The following is a 20,102-nucleotide window of genomic DNA, read 5'->3' as shown; positions in this document are numbered from 1 at the left end:
ACTTTTTGTACCTTAAAATCAGTAAATGTTATGAAATTAGAGGACTAAGTCAATAGTAGCGCTGGCGGTGTCATTTGATTTGGATGGGAACTTCGGATTGTGAATCATTTGAGTCAGTTCGAGGGTTCAAAGCGTGATTCATTTGAGTCAGTTTGGGAGTTCAAAGCGCATTTGCAAATCATTTGAGTCATTTTGGGAGTTTGGAGTATGGAGCGTGAATCATTTGAACCAGTTTGGGAGTTCGGAGCAGAATCGCGAATCATTTGAGTCAGTTTGGGAGTTCGGAGCGGGTTCGCAAATCATTTGAGTCAGTTTGGGAGTTCAGAGCGGGATCGCGAATCATTTGAGTCAGTTTGGGGATCGCGAATCCTTTGAATCAATTTGGGAGTTCGTAGCGGGTTCGCGAATCATTTAAGTCAGTTTGGGGATCACGAATCATTGGAGTCAGTTTGGGAGTTCGATACGGGATCACGAATCATTTGAGTCAGTTCGGGAGTTCGGAGCAAGTTCGCGAATCATTTGAGTCAGTTTGGGGATCACAAATATCTTGACTCAGTTCGGGAGTTCGGAGTGGCTTCGCGGATCATTTGAGTCAGTTTGGGAGTTCGGAGCGGGTTCGCGATTCATTTGAGTTAGTTCGGGAGTTCAAAGCGGGTTCTCGAATCATTTGAGTCAATTTGGGGATCGCGAATCCTTTGAATCAGTTTGGAGTTCGTAGCGGGTTCGCGAATCATTTGAGTCAGTTTGGGAGTTCGTAGTGGGATCACGAATCATTTGAGTCCGGTCGGGAGTTCGGAGCTGGTTCGTGAATCATTTGAGTCAGTTTGGGAGTTCAAAGCGGGTTCGCGAATCATTGGTTCAGTTGGGGATCGCGAATCATTTGAATCAGTTTGGGAGTTCGTAGCGGGTTCGCGAATCATTTGAGTCAGTTCAGGAGTTCAAAGCGGGTTCGAGAATCATTTGAGTCAGTTTGGGAGTTCGGAGCGTGAATCATTTGAGTCAGTTCGGGAGTTCGGAGTATGGAGCGTGAATCATTTGAACCAGTTTGGGAGTTCGGAGCAGAATCGCGAATCATTTGAGTCAGTTTGGGAGTTCGGAGCGGGTTCGCAAATCATTTGAGTCAGTTTGGGAGTTCAGAGCGGGATCGCGAATCATTTGAGTCAGTTTGGGGATCGCGAATCCTTTGAATCAGTTTGGGAGTTCGTAGCGGGTTCGCGAATCATTTAAGTCAGTTTGGGGATCACGAATCATTGGAGTCAGTTTGGGAGTTCGATACGGGATCACGAATCATTTGAATCAGTTTAGGGTTCGTAGCGGGTTCGCGAATCATTTGAGTCAGTTTGGGAGTTCGTAGTGGGATCACGAATCATTTGAGTCCGGTCGGGAGTTCGGAGCTGGTTCGTGAATCATTTGAGTCAGTTTGGGAGTTCAAAGCGGGTTCGCGAATCATTGGTTCAGTTGGGGATCGCGAATTATTTGAATCAGTTTGGGAGTTCGTAGCGGGTTCGCGAATCATTTGAGTCAGTTCAGGAGTTCAAAGCGGGTTCGAGAATCATTTGAGTCAGTTTGGGAGTTCGGAGCGTGAATCATTTGAGTCAGTTCGGGAGTTCGGAGCTGGTTCGCGAATCGTTTGAGTCAGTTTTGGGTTCGGGAATCATAGCTGTATGTGGATAGGCATTTTTAACTAATTTAGTAGTTCTAATTACATTTTCCACGCGTGTTTAGGTGTGATATGTGAACTTTGTGTGCCTTTTAACAGTATCAAGTATATTCAAAAACTAAACAAATTGTGCCTAAAAAGTGCACTCATCTAGGCTAATGTAAAGTTACATGATAAAGTCATACTAGTGCGCGTGGCACGTGTGCATTTTGAGTGCGTTCTTTCACTGCATTATTCGGTGTATTCAAATGCTTTTATGAATGCATGTGAATGATCACAAAATTCAAGATATGGGGGTTAGAAAATGTATATATTTATATCATTTTATGTAGTTAATCAATATCACACGAAGAGTGCCATTTCAGTTTTTCTCCAAAAATCAGCATGATTAAAATGTGATATTAAGTTACTACAAACAATAATTTAATTACAAATACAAAATGTTGCAGAATAATGTAATATATGAATGAATAATAGCCTAAAGAACCTTTGTGCCAAAAGGGTTCTTTCTTGTCATTATAGAACCATTTCAGCATAAAAGGTTCTTTGGAGTTGAGTAAAGAACCCTAAGGTTCTATATAGAACCCCAATGAACCATTTTTTCTAAGTGTGTTTATTTGTTAATAAAGTAAATAAAATGAAAACATGAATGGTTTAATGCTACTGAATAAAAATAAATGATCCACTCGAAAGTCTCTGTCCATCATGACAGGACCTGGATCAGTGAGCTGCATCTCGGGCCGATGACGTCACTTCCAGGGAGTCGTGTTGCACACGCCCCCGTCCCTTGACTCAGCCCCCACGTCAAAACAGTGCCACAAAGAGAGACGTGCAGAAAAGTGAAGCGCAAAGGGAAAATGATATGGCAAGCTCAAACTAGACTGACACGCAAAATAAAAGCAGCGTTGCAAATAAATTAATAGATATGACCATGGCAAAAATATTTATTGCAAAATCATTGCTTTCGCGCTGTTTCATTTATGTTTTGCAATTCTTAATTTTTGTTTGCAAAAAGCAAATTTATTTTCCTCAATACTTTAATTTTCGTTTGCAAAACTTTATTTTCTTTTGCAAAACGTAAATTTTTTGCATATATATATACGGCGTTAAATTGACTCCATAGAGTTGCTCCAATTTTCCTTTCAGCTACATTGAAACGTTTCTGTTTAAATACAATTTTGATACATGTAATATAAAATAATAATACAAATAATTATTTGTATAAGGTTGCATATCATTTGGATGCTTTTTTGAGTGGTTGAAAGGCTTAATAATTATTTAATTATTAAATTAAAACTTTATTTTAGATCAAAACCCACATTTTAGACATAGATTTAATTTAAATGTGCTACATGTATCTTAAAAAAAAAAGCTATGTAACGTTTACGACCCCAATAATAACACGTATTATGAGACTTTTATTATAATTTGTAAACGCCCCTCCCCCGCTGTGAGTGGTAGAGTCTAGTGACGTCAGCAGCGGGAGTAATGGCTGCTGCTCTCACGCCGCCGATCTGATACATAACTATGAATTTAAGATGATTTTTCAGCGATTTTTATCATTAATTATTGACCAAACCTCCTCAGATCAAAAGTGAGATAACGAGATACGGGTACGCACGTGTTTATGTCCATAAATCAATTCAATTTTAAAGAAAATCTCCTCATTGGTTTGGCTTCTGTGTGTTTTCATTGAGTTCAGATTCAGTTTAAATGTCAGATTAATTAGAAAGTTGAGAAACTTTATCATGGATGAATGTTTATGAATAATCATTAATTCTGTGCTCACAGAACTTAAAGTTCTGTTCATTACATACTGCTCTGTTATTTTGATGCACCTTTATTAGCATTGTATCACAATTAGATAATATTTCTATAGTATTTGGATAAATTTAATAAAATATTATGACTATGGTAACGCATTTTTTCTATATTCTTAATACTTAAAAGAATACCCTATGTTACCATGGTTTTACGGATATTTATAAAGCTATTTTAATACTGAATGATTTTTAATATCTAAATGCTATGTTATGCATGTCTTGTTTAAAGAATACCATGTTATTGTCAATGTACATGTCCAAAAACATTTTTCACTCGGACTATTATGCAAGCAAATGCTCAGGACTGAATGTAAGTTGTTTACTGATGATCTTTTGTGTGCATCAGGCGGCAGAATGACGTCCATCATCAAGCTGACGGCTCTTTCCGGAGTGCAGGAGGAATCGGCTCTGTGTTACCTGTTACAGGTGGATGAGTTCCGCTTCCTGCTGGACTGTGGCTGGGATGAGAGTTTCTCCATGGACATCATAGACTCCCTGAAGCGGTACGATCTTTAGATGGTGAGATGGTGTTATTGAGATCATTTCTTGTATGTGATGTGTATTTTCCTGTCTTGTCTCTGTCAGGTATGTGCATCAGGTGGACGCAGTGCTGCTCTCTCATCCCGATCATCTGCATCTGGGCGCTTTACCGTACGCTGTGGGCAAACTGGGGCTCAACTGCACCATCTATGCCACCATCCCCGTCTACAAGATGGGCCAGATGTTCATGTACGATCTCTATCAGGTGAGAAAGACCGGCTTCAAAAGAAGCACTGGTTATCAATAGCTCGAAAATCTGAAGTATGTTTCTTAATTGTGTCAAATCAGTCATTTATGGAAAAGGGAAAGGCTTGACCGTTTATATGATGAAAGTCACATAAAACTCAAACAAAAATGAACATTCACATATAAATTAATAATTAACACAAACATAATTCCTATTCAAATCATTGTCATGTTATTATTTTAACAAAAACTAAAAATAGTGTTTATTTTAAATTAATAATCAAAACATTATTTAAAAAAAAAACACTTTTTATTTTCCGTCCAAAATTCTGAAGTACAATTTGAGATTAAAATAAATATGAAATAAATATGAATTTAAATAAACTTAAATAAACTAAAAAATAAACTTAAACTTAAATATGAAAATAACCACACACAAAAAAAGAAATAATGATTGTTTCTGAGCAATTGAGTTTCAATAAAAAAAAAGAAAATGTTATGTTTATATATATATATATATATTTTTATTTTATTTTATTTATCCTTTTATTTAACCAGGTAAAACTCATTGAGATTAAAATCTCTTTTACAAGAGAGACCTGGCCAAGATGCAGCGTAAAAAACAAACAAAAAAACAAACATAAGGAACAGTTTCCAACATATAAAAAACCCACATCAAATACACATACATATATATATATATCACAAGACCCAGTGCTGAATAAGGCTTAATATAACTTTATGAACAATTACACTGACCAGTGTTCACCTGCTCCGCATTCTTCAGAGTTGAAACAAACTGTCTATAAGAAATACAGGTAGTCATTTTCAATGATTTCTGAAGAAGGTTCCAGGCAGAAGGTGCTGCAAACATAACAGCTTTTTTCCCTATTTCTGTTTTGACACGGGGTACCAACATGTGTAGTACATCATTTGAACGTGATCCATAATGGCCATGATTACTTGTTAAAAGGACACTCAAATAAGTAGGAGCTAGTCCAAGAAGTGCCTTGTAAATGAAACATAGCCAGTGAGTGTACCTTCTTGCATAAAGAGAGGGCCATTTTGCTTTATAATAAAGGATACAATGATGTGTCCTATAACCACAACCAGTAAAAAAACGTAATGCGCAATGATACACAACATCCAGTTTCTTCAAGCATTGGGCAGAAGCATTCATATATATCAGATCACCATAATCTAATATGGCAAGAAAAGTGGCCATCACCAGGTATTCTCTAGCGCGAATGGATAAGCATGATTTTGATCTGTAGAGATAGCCAAGCTTTATCTTAAGCTTAGAAAGCAGATTGCTAACATGGGTTCTGAAACATAATTTAAAATCAATGATTATACCCAAATATTTATAACTGTTAACTAATTCAATTTCATTTCCTTCAAAAGTTGAGATGCTTGAAGAAGAAACTGGAAGTTGTCTTGAGTTTGTGAATACCATTATTTTTGACTTTTGTACATTTAAGACCAGCTTAAGCTGTTTTAAACGGTTCTGAACAGTATTAAATGCAGACTGCAAAAGCTCAAGGGCTTGTGCAGTAGATGATGCAGTACAGTAAATAACAGTGTCATCAGCATAAAAGTGATACATAGCATTCGATAGATTTTCACAAAGTTTGTTTATATAAATTGAAAATAATATGGGCCCTAATACTGAGCCTTGAGGAACCCCCTTCGAAATAGGCAAAAATGAAGACACAGAACCAGCCATTCGAACACTTTGGGTTCTACCTGACAAATAATTTGCAAACCAATCTACCGAATGCTTAGACAAACCAATGCTCACTAGACTGTTCACAAGAATGTCGTGATCAACTGTATCAAAAGCCTTTGAAAGATCTATAAACAACGCAGCACATATTTTCCTATTATCCAATGCCCATATCAATAGCAATATCATTTATCACCTTCAATGCTGCAGATATGGCGCTATGTTGTTTCCTAAACCCTGATTGAAAAGGTGAAAGGATATCATTTATATTTAAAAATTCCTTTAGTTGCTCACCAACCAGGCGCTCAAGGAGTTTAGCTAAAATACACAGCTTAGAAATAGGCCTATAGTTATTCAAAATAGATGGATCGCCCCCTTTTAGTAAGGGTGTAACATGGGCTGACTTCCATACTTTAGGGATGTCATTTTCGACAATTGTTAAGTTAAAAATATAACATAAAGGCTCCGCAATGAAGTCAGCTGCTATCTTAAGGAAGAAGGGATCTAAATTATCAGGACCAGCAGACTTTTTTGTGTCTAATTCCTGAAGGGCTTTATGGACTTTGGTAATTGATAAAGGAGAAATATAAAATTGTTTTTCTAAAGGTAAACATGGGTCAGAGGAGTTCTCCTGTACAAAGGAACCAGAAGAATCAGGACATAAGGATTCAAATAGGGACTAGATACGATTGTTCATTTAAGCAGTCGCCATGGAGATATACTACGTTGTCATCTTATGGACTTTATGGATTTATTATGTCCAAGGCGAACACAGCTAGCAACGTGAGCCGGTGAGGACATACTCTCGGGAATGTTTGATGCGCTGGAACAATCCGCGTACGGGAAATATATACTGGGACCCGCTTGTATCTGAAGACATTCTAGCTGAGATCTCTAGGCGCAGGTCTCCTGGAAATGGTTGCAAAAACTCTCGTAAAAAGAGGAAGCGAGGAAAGAGAGGTGGCGTACGACTCCGGTTAAAACAACAAAAAATACGACGTATTCCGCTCCCTTCAATAATATTTGCAAATGCTCAGTCACTCAGAAATAAGATTGATGAGCAACAAGCAAATTCGAACTATCTACAGGAATACAGGAACGCTTGTATTATGGCCTTCAGTGAGACGTGGCTGTCGTCTAAAGACATCGACACTGACTTATCGATCAGCGGCTTTGGGGCGCCTATTAGGATGGATAGAGACTCTGAAGTCACGGGGAAATCTCAGGGTGGTGGAGTGTGTGTATATATAAACCAGTGGTGGTGTAGCAACATCACCGTCAGGGAAAAGATATGCACTCCTGACATCGAACTGCTTTCCATCTCCGTTCGCCCGTTCTTTATCCCGAGAGAATTTCCCCAGATATTTGTGACTGTAATATATATTCACCCCAAAGCAAACACACAAACTGCTGCCGATATTATTTGTAAAGTGACTCAAAGACTTCAATCTCTTTCCCTGGATGCCCCATGTCTGCTTATGGGGGATTTTAATAATTGCAAACTGAGTAAATCCCTCAATTTTTATCAATATGTCACATGTCCAACTAGAAAAAATAAGACTTTGGACAATTGCTATGGTTCAATTAAGGAGGCTTATAAGGCCTCTCCTCTGGCTCCCATAGGATCTTCAGATCACTGTACTATTAATCTCATCCCGGTGTACAGACCTATACTCAAAAGGGGGGAAGTTAAAACTAGAGAGATTGAGATCTGGGACGAAGAGTCTGTTCTGAAATTACAAGGTTGTTTTGACTGCACTGATTGGTCTGTTTTCATTGACTCTGCTTCGGATATCGATGAGCTTGTTGATACTGTATGTTGCTATATTTCTTTTTGTGTGGATTCTATTATTCCAAAAAAACATGTCAAAGTGTATGCAAATAATAAGCCATGGGTCACTAGCTCATTGAAACAAGTATTAATGAAAAAGCATAGTGCTTTTCATAACGGGGATGAGCATGAAATAAGGGAGGCAACGAAAGGAGGTCCGAGCAGAAATCAAGAAGGTTAAATTGCAATATAAAAATAAGATAGAGGAAAGACTGGGCAGTAACAACCTGAAGGTAGCATGGGATGGGGTGAAAAGAATGATAGGGTTGCAAAAAACACAAAAAAAATCAGTCCAATTGCCAATGTATACAAATGATAGTGAGTTATCTGAAGCATTGATCACCTTTTTTTCACATTTTGATATTCATGACTTTTCAGACAAACTAAAGAAATTAACCGAGGAACAGGCTCAGGTAAAATCTATTCCTTTCTCAATTACAAAAGAGGAGGTTAGGTCTGTATTTAAGAGAATTAAAGTAAATAAGAGTCCAGGACCGGATGGAATTACTGGGAGATTGTTGAAGTGCTGTTCAGAGCAGCTCTGTGGGGTGTTTGCCGACATCTTTGAGATGTCCTGGGAACAGGGAAGGGTCCCAATGGCTTGGAAGGAGTCTATCATAGTTCCAGTGGCAAAGGGCAACTCTGTGAGCACACTAAATGACTTCAGACCAGTGGCATTGACCTCACTGGTCATGAAGTCATTTGAAAGGATTGTAAAGCGGCTTCTGCTGTTCAGGGTGGGTGGGGCCCTGGACCCCATGCAATTTGCATATAGGGCTAGCAGAGGGGTAGAGGATGCCCAGATTACACTTTTAGATCTCCTGTATAGACATTTAGAGGGTCCTGGTACACATGCCAGGCTCTTGTTTTTGGATTTTTCTTCTGCTTTTAATACTATCCAGCCACATGTTTTAGCCAGTAAATTATTATCAGAATTTAACATTGAGAGTAATCTTGTGTGCTGGATTATGGACTTTTTAACTAACAGAACACAGCGAGTTCAGGTGAATGGTTGTCTCTCTGGAAGGCGTGTCTCTTCCACTGGCTCCCCGCAGGGTTGTGTACTTTCACCTTTACTATACATCCTCTACACCAGGGGTCTCAAACTCAAATTGGCTGGGGGCCATTGATGTGATTGACACCTCATAGGAGGGCCATTTTAACGTTCAAGCACAACAAGAAAGTGGAAATTTTTAAAACATTATTTTTTAATTTACTTCAAATTACATTGCTAAAATATTTTGTCAAACTTAACAAAAAAATTTAAACAGCATTGTCTCTATTATTGTTATAACAGTATATATATTAGTTTTTAACAGGTAGTGCAAATATTTTTCCCTTTCTTTATTTTGACTTAACTCAAAAAAACCTAGCGATCAACTAACAACATTGCACTGAACAAATGCAAACCCTGAATACATTTGTACACCATTCTATTTCTTGCCAGACACCTGCCAGCACTTCTGCTCACACAACTGAGCCACGTTTGCCCTGATGGAGGTCACAGTTGAAACTTTGAGTACAGCTTCAATATGGGCATCACTAAGCCTGGACCTGTACTTGCATTTATTGAAGTTCATAGTTGAGAAAAGTTTCTCACACAGATATTTGCTTCCAAAAAGGTACATTACCCGACTGAACACTTTGGACAGCTCTGGGAAGCATGGAGGTAATTCTCTTAAAAACTGTCCAGTCTTGTCTGCTTGTCCTTGTGCCTCTCTGAATTTAGTTTTTAGCTCACTGTTGCACTGCAAGTCAATAAGTTCCATTTGCAAAAGATTTGGGACACTCTCCACATCAGCTGAGAAGGGGTCTGCAAACAGCTGGAAAGTGTCATGATGTGCCTTGAAGTCAGCAAAACGTTGATCAAATTCCTGCAGTAGGTTTTCAATGGCAGAGGCATATTCATCACCACTGAATGCTGTGCCCTCCTCCGCAAGAGATCTGCATGTTGGGAAATGACTAAGGTTTTTTGCAGAAAGCTGAGTTTTCCACAATCTTAGTTTTGTGGAGAAGGCTTTCACACTGTCATACGCTGCCGTGATGAGCTGCCCTGGGCCCTGGAGCTTCAGGTTAAGGACATTCAGCTCCTGTGTTATGTCAACTAAGAATGCAAGGTCTATGACCCATTTAGGATCATCAAATTCAGGAACATCCATTCTGCCATCTTCCATGAATCTCTTCACCTCTGATCTTAACTCAAAGAATCTCCTCAGGACATTCCCCCTGCTGAGCCAGCGCCCAGCGGACCTCAGTAAAATAAAGTACATCACCATATGTTGACTCAATTTCTTCTAAAAAGGCCTGAAACTGGCGATGCTGTAAACTCCTAGACCTGATGTAATTTATACATTTCAGGACAACAGACATGACATGTTCATATTTCAAGCATTTGCTGCACAGTGCCTGTTGGTGTATAATGCAGTGCAGAACAACTGCTGCATCTGCATTTTCCTCTTCTAACTTTCTTTATACTAGTGCTACCAGTCCATTTTTTTCCCTGTCATAGACGGGGCACCATCAGTGGTAATGCCGACCAGCCTGTTCCACGGCAAACCAGTGCGCTCAATGGCGTCACACAGCTGCTGAAATATATCTTTGGCTGTGGTAGGCTACGGCCGTGCATTGGACACAAACTCAGCAACTCTCCTTCACTTCAAATTGGTCATTAATACCCCTGATGAAAATTGGTTATGTCTGTGCTTTCGTCAAGCGCCACAGAATATGCTGTGAAAACTTTAGATTTGCTGCGTAACTGATCATAAATGTCACTCGATAACTCGCTGATCCGCTCTGCCACTGTGTTCGCCAACAAAGATAGATTGTTGAACAAGTTTTTCTTTTCTGGACAAAGAATATCACCGACTTTCTGCATGCAATCCTTTATAAACTGCCCTTCTGTGAATGGCTTTCCCGCTTTAGTGATCAACTCACTCACCACATAACTTGCCTCAACTGCAGCATCAGCATCCTTTTTGGCTTTATGGAAAAGTTTTTGCCGGGACGTTAGCTCTCTCTGCAACAGCGTGGCTCGTCTTTTTCTCTCGTCTTCCTGGTACTTATCATACTGTTCTCCATGTTTAGTAGAGTAATGACGCTTGAGATTATATTCCTTTAGAACAGCGACTTTTTCTTTGCATATCAGACAGGTAGCATTTCCATTAAACTCCACAAAAAAATACTGCAAAGTCCATCTTTCTTGAAACTGTTTTATTATGTTTTATTTTTGACATCAGTGGCGGGCCGGGTGGAGGGGAAAGGGGGGCCTTAAATGGCCCGCAGGCCGGCAGTTTGAGACACCTGCTCTACACTAACGATTGTAGGAGTCAGTATAGAAATAGACACATCCTGAAATATGCGGATGAAACAGTTATTGTCAGTTTACTGCAGAAACATGAATCTCAGCATGGGCCAGTGGTCGATGAGTTTGTAAATTGGTGTGACAGGTCTTTTCTCCATCTTAACACCTCTAAAACCAAGGATATGCTCATAGATTTTAGGAGAAAACAATCTGGTTCTCCTCCACCCACCTATATAAAAGGAATCAGCATAGAGGTGGTAGAGCAGTACAAATATCTGGGCACTGTGATAAGACAATAAACTTAAATTTAACATAAATGCAGAGATGATCTGTAAAAAGGGACAACAACGATTGTACTTCCTAAGGAAGCTTAACTCTTTTAATGTTGATAAGGTTATCCTGTCTTTATTTTATAAATCTTTTATTGAATCTATCCTTACTTTTGCTTTTACTGCCTGGTATGGGGGCATCAGCCTGAGGGAAAAAAATAACCTCAGCTATATTGTAAAGGTGGCTGCTAAGTCAATAGGCTGCCCACAGGTCTCCTTGACAAATATTTATGAGAGGCAGGTTATGAGGAAAGCAGATGCCATATTGGATTGTGTAAATCACCCCCTTCATTGTTCTTTTAAGGTCCTCCCCTTAGGCCGGAGATTCAGAGTCCCTCGTTTTAAATCAAATAGGACAAAGAACTCTTTTATACCAAGTGCAATTCGGTTGCTAAACTTGCATAATTCTTGATCTAGATGAGTAGTAGTGTAACAGTGTTTTTAATTAGTAGTTGTATTGTTATTTGTATGTGTATGTGGTGTTTACCTGTTGTGCTACCTGTGTGTTTACCTGGCTGTAAGACAAGTTTCCCTTAGGGGACAATAAACTGAAACTGAATATCTATGATCCTAAGAAAACCATCATAAAAATAGTTCCAGGCCAATTCTACTTTATCTATAAGGTATATTTTGTTCCAATCAAAATGAAACAGATCATGTAGAAAGGCTTGTTCACAAAAATGCTTCATATCCCTTTTAAAAATAATCCGTGGTCTCTGTTTCATGATTTTAGCATTCCTAACTGCCGCGATTGTACAATGATCACTCAGGTCATTTGCAAACACACCTATATCTGAGAATTTGTGTGGAGCATTAGTTAAAAACAAGTCAAGTAAAGAGGACTTTTCAGGGCACTTGAGGTTTGGACGAGTTGGACTATCAATTATATATATATATATATATATATAAAATTATAATAATTTTTTTTTTGCATAAAAAAATTAACCCAATTATAGGATCAGTAAAAATTTTATTTTCTTCAAAAACAAGCACATTTTCCCCAGAACTATCTATTACTATAACATTTTCTGCTTCACTATTGTAAAAATTTAAATCAGCGCAGAAGCAATAGAAGAAATATTCTATATTATTAGAATTTTTTTCACATTACAGTAATGCTAAATTTTTTTTTTCAGAATGACAATTTAGGGGCCAAAATATACTTAATTATCATGAAAATACAGTCAGATTTAAATGTAACATGTGGGAGCAAAACATTTTTTAGTGATAGTGTGCAGTAATGACTGTGATCTTTATTAAATTATTTACATTTTACAGAGATCTATGATGCATCATAAACTTGAATTGTTAGTTGAACTTAAAATCCCAATTTTTTGAAGTGTTCAGTACTTCTCACTCTGAGGCAGTGCTGAAATATGAATGCCTTCGTCTTATGTGATCTCATAGTCTCGACACAACACTGAAGACTTCACTCTGTTCACGCTGGATGACGTCGATTCAGCTTTTGACAAAATCCAGCAGCTGAAATACTCTCAGATCGTCAACCTGAAAGGTGAGAAGACACTTCTTCATTCACATGTGCAGAAAGAGAAAACCCAATCAGTAATATTTAATCTTTAAAAATACAAAATAAAGATAATATGTCCTTTTGGACATCTTGGAAGTTACTCATAATTTATTAACGAACAGGAAAAGGTCACGGGTTGTCCATCACCCCACTTCCTGCGGGTCACATGATCGGTGGCACTATCTGGAAAATAGTGAAGGACGGAGAAGAAGAGATCATCTATGCTGTGGATTTCAACCACAAGAGGGAGATGTAAGTATAAAAGAAATCACCTGGAGATAAAATGAATAATGTATCATTTTGTACCCTGGAATTAATTGTTAGGGGTATTTTTTGCCGTTTTATGAGGTCTTTTTTTTCTTGCTATGTATTTTCAAATACTATAAATACCATTTCCTCAAATAATGAGAAATAGTATTATTTCTTAAATAATAAAACAAATTAATTATTGTTAAATTCACAACAATTATGGCTGTTAATCAAATATCAAACCAACATCACTTACATCATTTATATCCATCCATCCATCCATCTTCTACCGCTTATCCGGGGCCGGGTCGCGGGGGCAGCAGTCTAAGCAGAGAACCCCAGACTTCCCTCTCCCTAGACACTTCCTCCAGCTCTTCTGGGGGGACACCGAGGCGTTCCCAGGCCAGCCGGGAGACATAGTCTCTCCAGCGTGTCCTAGGTCTCCCCCGGGGTCTCCTCCCAGTGGGATGTGCCCGGAACACCTTCCCGGGAAGGCGTCCAGGAGGCATCCGGAACAGATGCCCGAGCCACCTCAGCTGACCCCTCTCGATGTGGAGGAGCAGCGGCTCTACTCTGAGCTCCTCCCGGGTGACTGAGCTTCTCACCCTATCTCTAAGGGATCGCCCAGCCACCCTGCGGAGAAAGCACATTTCGGCCGCCTGTATCCGGGATCTTGTCCTTTCGGTCATGACCCAAAGCTCATGACCATAGGTGAGAGTAGGAACGTAGATTGACCGGTAAATCGAGAGCTTCGCCTTGCGGCTCAGCTCTTTCTTCACCACGACAGACCGGTACATCGACCGCATTACTGCAGAAGCTGCACCGATCCGTCTGTCAATCTCCCGTTCCATCCTTCCCTCACTCGTGAACAAGACCCCAAGATACTTAAACTCCTCCACTTGAGGCAGGAACTCTCCACCAACCTGAAGTGGGCAAGCCACCCTTTTCCGACTGAGGACCATGGCCTCGGATTTGGAGGTGCTGATTCTCATCCCAGCCGCTTCACACTCGGCTGCAAACCGTCCCAGTGCATGCTGAAGGTCCTGGCCTGATGAGGCCAACACGACAACATCATCCGCAAAGAGCAGAGACGAAATCGTGTTGTCACCAAACCTGACCCCCTCCGGCCCCTGGCTGCGCCTAGAAATTCTGTCCATAAAAATCATGAACAGAACCGGCGATAAAGGGCAGCCCTGCCGGAGTCCAACACGCACCGGGAACAAGTCTGACTTACAGCTGGCAATACGAACCAAGCTCCTGCTCCGTTCGTATAGGGACCGGATAGCCCTTATCAAAGGGCCCCGGACCCCATACTCCCGGAGAACCCTCCACAGGCTGCCGCGAGGGACACAGTCGAATGCCTTCTCCAAATCCACAAAGCACATGTGGACTGGTTGGGCATACTCCCATGAACCCTCCAGCACCCTGTAGAGGGTATAGAGCTGGTCCAGTGTTCCACGGCCTGGACGAAAACCACACTGTTCCTCCTGAATCCGAGGTTCTACTATCGGCCGGATTCTCCTCTCCAGTACCCTGGCATAGACTTTCCCAGGGAGGCTGAGAAGTGTGATCCCCCTGTAGTTGGAACACACCCTCCGGTCCCCCTTCTTAAAAAGAGGGACCACCACCCCGGTCTGCCATCCCAGAGGCACCGTCCCCGACTGCCACGCGATGCTGCAGAGGCGTGTCAGCCAAGACAGCCCCACAACATCCAGAGACTTGAGGTACTCAGGGCGGATCTCATCCACCCCCGGTGCCTTGCCACCGAGGAGTTTCTTGACTACCTCGGTGACTTCAGCTTGGGTTATGGACGAGTCCACATCTGAGCCCTCAGCCTCTGCTTCCTCAATGGAAGACGTGACAGCGGGATTGAGGAGATCCTCGAAGTATTCCTTCCACCGTCCAACGACATCCCCAGTTGAGGTCAACAGCTCCCCACCTCTACTGTAAACAGCGTTGGTAGGGCACTGCTTCCCTCTCCTGAGGCGCCGGACGGTTTGCCAGAATCTCTTCGAGGCTGACCGATAGTCCTTCTCCATGGCCTCACCGAACTCCTCCCAGGCCCGAGTTTTTGCCTCCACAACCACCCGGGCTGTAGTCCGCTTGGCCTGCCGGTACCTGTCAGCTGCCTCTGGAGTCCCACAAGCCAACCAGGCCCGATAGGACTCCTTCTTCAGCTTGACGGCATCCCTTACTTCCGGTGTCCACCACCGGGTTCGGGGATTGCCGCCTCGACAGGCACCGGAAACCTTACGGCCACAGCTCCGAGCGGCCGCTTCGACAATGGAGGTGGAGAACATGGTCCACTCGGACTCAATATCTCCAGCCTCCCTCGGGATCCGGTCGAAGCTCTGCCGGAGGTGGGAGTTGAAGATCTCTCTGACAGGAGACTCGGCCAAACGTTCCCAGCAGACCCTCACAGTACGTTTGGGTCTGCCGAGTCTGTCCAGCTTCCTCCCCCGCCATCGGATCCAACTCACCACCAGGTGGTGATCGGTTGACAGCTCCGCCCCTCTCTTCACCCGAGTGTCCAAGACATACGGCCGGAGGTCGGATGAAACGACCACAAAGTCAATCATCGAACTACGGCCTAGGGTGTCCTGGTGCCACGTGTACTGATGGACACCCTTATGCTTGAACATGGTGTTCGTTATGGACAAGCTGTAACTAGCACAGAAGTCCAATAACTGAACACCGCTCGGGTTCAGATCAGGGGGGCCGTTCCTCCCAATCACGCCCCTCCAGGTGTCACTGTCGTTGCCCACGTGGGCATTGAAGTCCCCCAGTAAAACGACGGAGTCCCCAGTCGAAGCACTTTCCAGCACCCCTCCCAGAGACTCCAAGAAGGCTGGGTACTCTGCATTGCCGTTCGGCCCGTAGGCACAAACGACAGTGAGAGACCTATCCCCGACCCGAAGGCGCAGGGAAGCGACCCTCTCGTTCACCGGGGTAAACTCCAACACATGGCAGCTGAGCTGGGGGGCTATAAGCAAACCCACACCAGCCCGCCGCCTCTCACCTTGGGCAACTCCAGAGTGGTGAAGAGTCCATCCTCTCTCGAGGAGTGTGGTACCAGAGCCCAAGCTGTGCGTAGAGGTGAGTCCGACTATCGCTAGTCGGAACCTCTCTACCTCACGCACAATCTCGGGCTCCTTCCCCGCCAGTGAGGTGACGTTCCACGTCCCTAGAGCTAGTTTCCGTGTCCAGGGATCGGGCTGTCGAGGCCCCCGCCTTCGACTGCCACCCGATTGTCTAAGCACCGGCCCCTTACGGTCCCTCCTGTAGGTGGTGAGCCCACGGGAAGGCGGCCCCACGTCGCTCCTTCGGGCTGAGCCCGGCCGGACCCCGTGGGGGGAGGCCCGGCCACCAGGCGCTCGCATACGAGCCCCAACCCCGGGCCTGGCTCCAGGGTGGGGCCCCGGCTGCGCCATACCGGGCGACGTCACAGTCCTTTGATTGTTCCTTCTCATAAGGGGTTTTGAACCGCTCTTAGTCTGACCTGTCGCCTAGGACCTGTTTGCCTTGGGAGACCCTACCAGGGGCATATAGCCCCGGACAACATAGCTCCTAGGGTCATTCGGGTACTCAAACCCCTCCACCACGTTAAGGTGGCAGTTCAAGGAGGGGCAGTTCAAGGGGATCATTTATATATATATATATATATATATATATATATATATATATATATATATATATATATACACAATACAATACAATTGTGTTCTATTGAATATTTATTATAAATATTACTAAGTTATCTTTAATAATGCTAATAAATGACTATTAATTAAAAACCAAACTACTATCAGATACATACATGTAGTTTTAATAAACTGAAACTAACAATATTTGGCATTTTTGCCACTTTATGTACCATTCTTGTCCAAATTCTTGTTCATTTCTGATCTCAGTGTAAAGTAAAAGGTTTTATTTCATAATGTGTGCTGTGTCCGATCAGTCATCTGAACGGCTGCTCCCTGGAAAACGTCAGCAGACCGTCTCTTCTCATCACAGACTCCTTCAACGCCTCGTATGTTCAGCCTCGCAGGAAACAGCGTGACGAGCAACTGCTCAGTAAGTTCAGACTCAACCAGCAGTTCACCCAAAATGATTTTAATGATTTATCATCATGTACTGCTGCAATGAAGCGTGATGTTCCACTCTCTCTTCTAGCCAATGTGATGGAGACGCTCCGAGGCGACGGGAACGTGCTGATCTCTGTGGACACGGCGGGGCGAGTGCTGGAACTGGCTCAGCTCCTAGATCAGATCTGGAGGACCAAAGATGCAGGATTGGGCGTTTACTCGCTCGCCCTGCTCAACAACGTCAGCTACAACGTGGTGGAGTTCTCAAAGTCCCAGGTCTCGCTGTCACACTCAGATCCTTCAAAAATGTTCTTTGTGTGCTCTATTATAATGTAATCGTTTTAAAGCAAGCTGGCGTTATGGAGCATGTCACTCGCTTTGCAAAAACCAAACAAGCAATGTGTGTTTTCACTGCATGATGGTCAGTGCTGGTTTAATATGTCTCGAAATTCAAGATATGCAGGGACTTTTTCCTGCATGAGTTTTGTTTTATATTTTTATCAAATGATAAAGTTAAGCAATATCATTTGAGCAAGAGTGCAGTCTTTTCTGAATATCAGCCTGATTGTTAGCAAATGTTACATTGATTTTATGACAATATTTTGTTCCATTTTATCCCAAATGTGAGTTATAAACTTGATGTTCTGACTTTTTCCCCCTTCGGAATTGTAGGTATGATATCAATATTTTCTCAGAATTGTAAAGAATTCCGAATTTTTTTTGTCAGAACTGTAAATAATTCCAAACTTTTCACACAACTTTTTTTCCTCAGAATTGTGAAAAAAATTCTGACTTTTTTTTTCTTTCTCAGAATTCTGATTGTGTTTTGTTTTTCAGAATGTTAATGTGTTATTAATTGCAAAATTAGAAGTCATAATTACTTAGTTTTTTTTTCATGGCTCTTGTGTCCCCAAACAATCCATGCGGAAATGATTCATCATTTCGAACAAATGAGTTTAATGAATGATTCAGTGACTGACTGGATCAGTTGTTTCAATGAAATGTCTTAATAACATCTATATTATTTTTGAAATATCTACAGTTTTTGCATGTGAAGCAAGATGTGTCAGAAATCAGAAGGTTTCTTGCGTTTCCTCACAGGTCGAATGGATGAGTGATAAACTGATGCGATGCTTCGAGGACAAGAGGAACAACCCTTTCCAGTTTCGCCACCTGTCGCTCTGTCACAGCCTGTCCGATCTGGCCCGTGTCCCCAGCCCGAAGGTGGTTCTGTGCAGCCAGCCCGACCTGGAGTCCGGCTTCTCACGAGAGCTCTTCATACAGTGGTGTCAGGACGCCAAGAACTCAGTCATCCTCACCTACAGAACCACACCGGGAACGCTGGCCCGCTACCTCATAGACAACCCTGGGGAGAAGAGGATTGAACTGGAGGTGAGGCCTTTACGACAAGGAATTTAATATGAAGATAGGACAAAATATACTTTTTTTTTTGCCACATTATGAAAGTGAATAGAAGGCACAATAATAACAGATTCAGAGCACAGAGTTTCAGTATATCGGATCCGTGCAGTCAGTCTTAAAGTGACCGCAGCCTAATATAAATCAAATAAAATAAGAAAAATAGCTATATCCAGATTGTGAAAAAAAATCATACTGTGAAGTAAGATTTTGAATAAAAATATAACAAAATAAACTATTATAGGAAAAATTTTGAAATTTGCTGAAAAGATGATTTTACATTGAGAATATTCTTAGATATTAATGGAGGTGTATCACATCAGAAAACAACGTTAGCATTCATTCATTGTAGCTTTTGTATTTTTTTTTTATTGTGCATTTTTAGGGATTTTTTGCAAAAAATCTCAATGTTACAGGATGCGAGTCATGATTATTGTTGACTGTGTGGTCGTCCTATTAGAAGACAATGTCATTATTCATAAGAACTTATTTACCAAAGTTACCAAAAAACAAAACTGGATAACTGTTTGATCCCACAAATTTTGGCAAATCTAGGGATTAGTTTTCCTCTGTAGCTCTTTTTCAAGTAATTTTGGTGTAAAAAAATTCTTCGGATGGCCAGTGATTTTGAAGATTTCGTGTTTTTTTTTCTTTTCTTTAACTCATCCAGATAAGAAAACGGTGCCGACTGGAAGGACGAGAACTAGAGGAATACATGGAGAAAGAGAAAATGAAGAAAGAGGCTGCCAAAAAGCTGGAGCAGGCGAAAGAGTGAGTAGAAATGTGTTTGAGACTAAAATACTGTCTGAATGAAAACCCAGAATACACTGCTGATCAAACCAAGACTTTCTGACGGCATTTATAAACGGTAGAGAGGGTAATTTTCTACAAATATTCATGAGACAGATCCTCGCTGAAAAAAAAGGTTTTATAAATACTTTATGAATCATTCACGCGATTGGATCACAAAGTTGTTGACTCTTTGAGCTGTAATGTTAAACTTTCAACATCTGCTGCTGCTGCTTGAAATGGAAAAAAAAACACTTTGAAACTGCAACTCTTGAGTTGATCAGATTGTGCAAACCCTGCACTAATGTTACTTACTTGCCAGTGATGCCTTTTGCCTCCAGATTAATTCATTGGTATTCATAATTTTGCTGTCTGTTTTAAGAAGTGCTAATGTCTGTTCACATTTGTGCTCTCTAATGAACCAAACTCAGACCCAAAACAAGAATAAATGATTGAAAAATCAGTCTTCAGTCACATGATCTTCAGAAATCACTCTAATATGATTTACTGCTCAAGAAGCATTTCTTTTTTTTAGTATCAATGTTGAAAACAGTTGAGCTGCTTCACATTTTGTGTGAAAAATGTATCACATTTTTTCACATTTTCAACTTTTGTAACATTATAAAAGACTTTACT

The 20,102-nt window shown here is 41.3% G+C and overlaps 1 protein-coding gene across 1 annotated transcript in view; it reads left to right on the top strand.

Annotated features, from left to right (window-relative positions):
• The first annotated feature begins 3,116 nt into the window (after window positions 1-3,116).
• cpsf2 (cleavage and polyadenylation specific factor 2) overlaps window positions 3,117-20,102 on the top strand; it is a 33,873-nt gene continuing 16,887 nt past the window's right edge. Inside the window, exons 1-9 of the mRNA XM_059512071.1 lie at window positions 3,117-3,273; window positions 3,830-3,986; window positions 4,069-4,228; window positions 12,804-12,909; window positions 13,047-13,176; window positions 17,132-17,247; window positions 17,347-17,534; window positions 18,360-18,650; window positions 19,348-19,448. Coding sequence (XP_059368054.1) covers window positions 3,838-3,986; window positions 4,069-4,228; window positions 12,804-12,909; window positions 13,047-13,176; window positions 17,132-17,247; window positions 17,347-17,534; window positions 18,360-18,650; window positions 19,348-19,448 — 1,241 coding nt within the window. The 5' untranslated portion in view covers window positions 3,117-3,273; window positions 3,830-3,837. The remainder of the gene's footprint in view (window positions 3,274-3,829; window positions 3,987-4,068; window positions 4,229-12,803; window positions 12,910-13,046; window positions 13,177-17,131; window positions 17,248-17,346; window positions 17,535-18,359; window positions 18,651-19,347; window positions 19,449-20,102) is intronic.

This window comes from Carassius carassius, chromosome 27, assembly GCF_963082965.1.
Source record: "Carassius carassius chromosome 27, fCarCar2.1, whole genome shotgun sequence".
Taxonomy (NCBI): Eukaryota; Metazoa; Chordata; class Actinopteri; order Cypriniformes; family Cyprinidae; genus Carassius; species Carassius carassius.
Note: the sequence above shows the minus strand (reverse complement) of the source record. Positions and strands in the feature narration are given on the sequence as shown.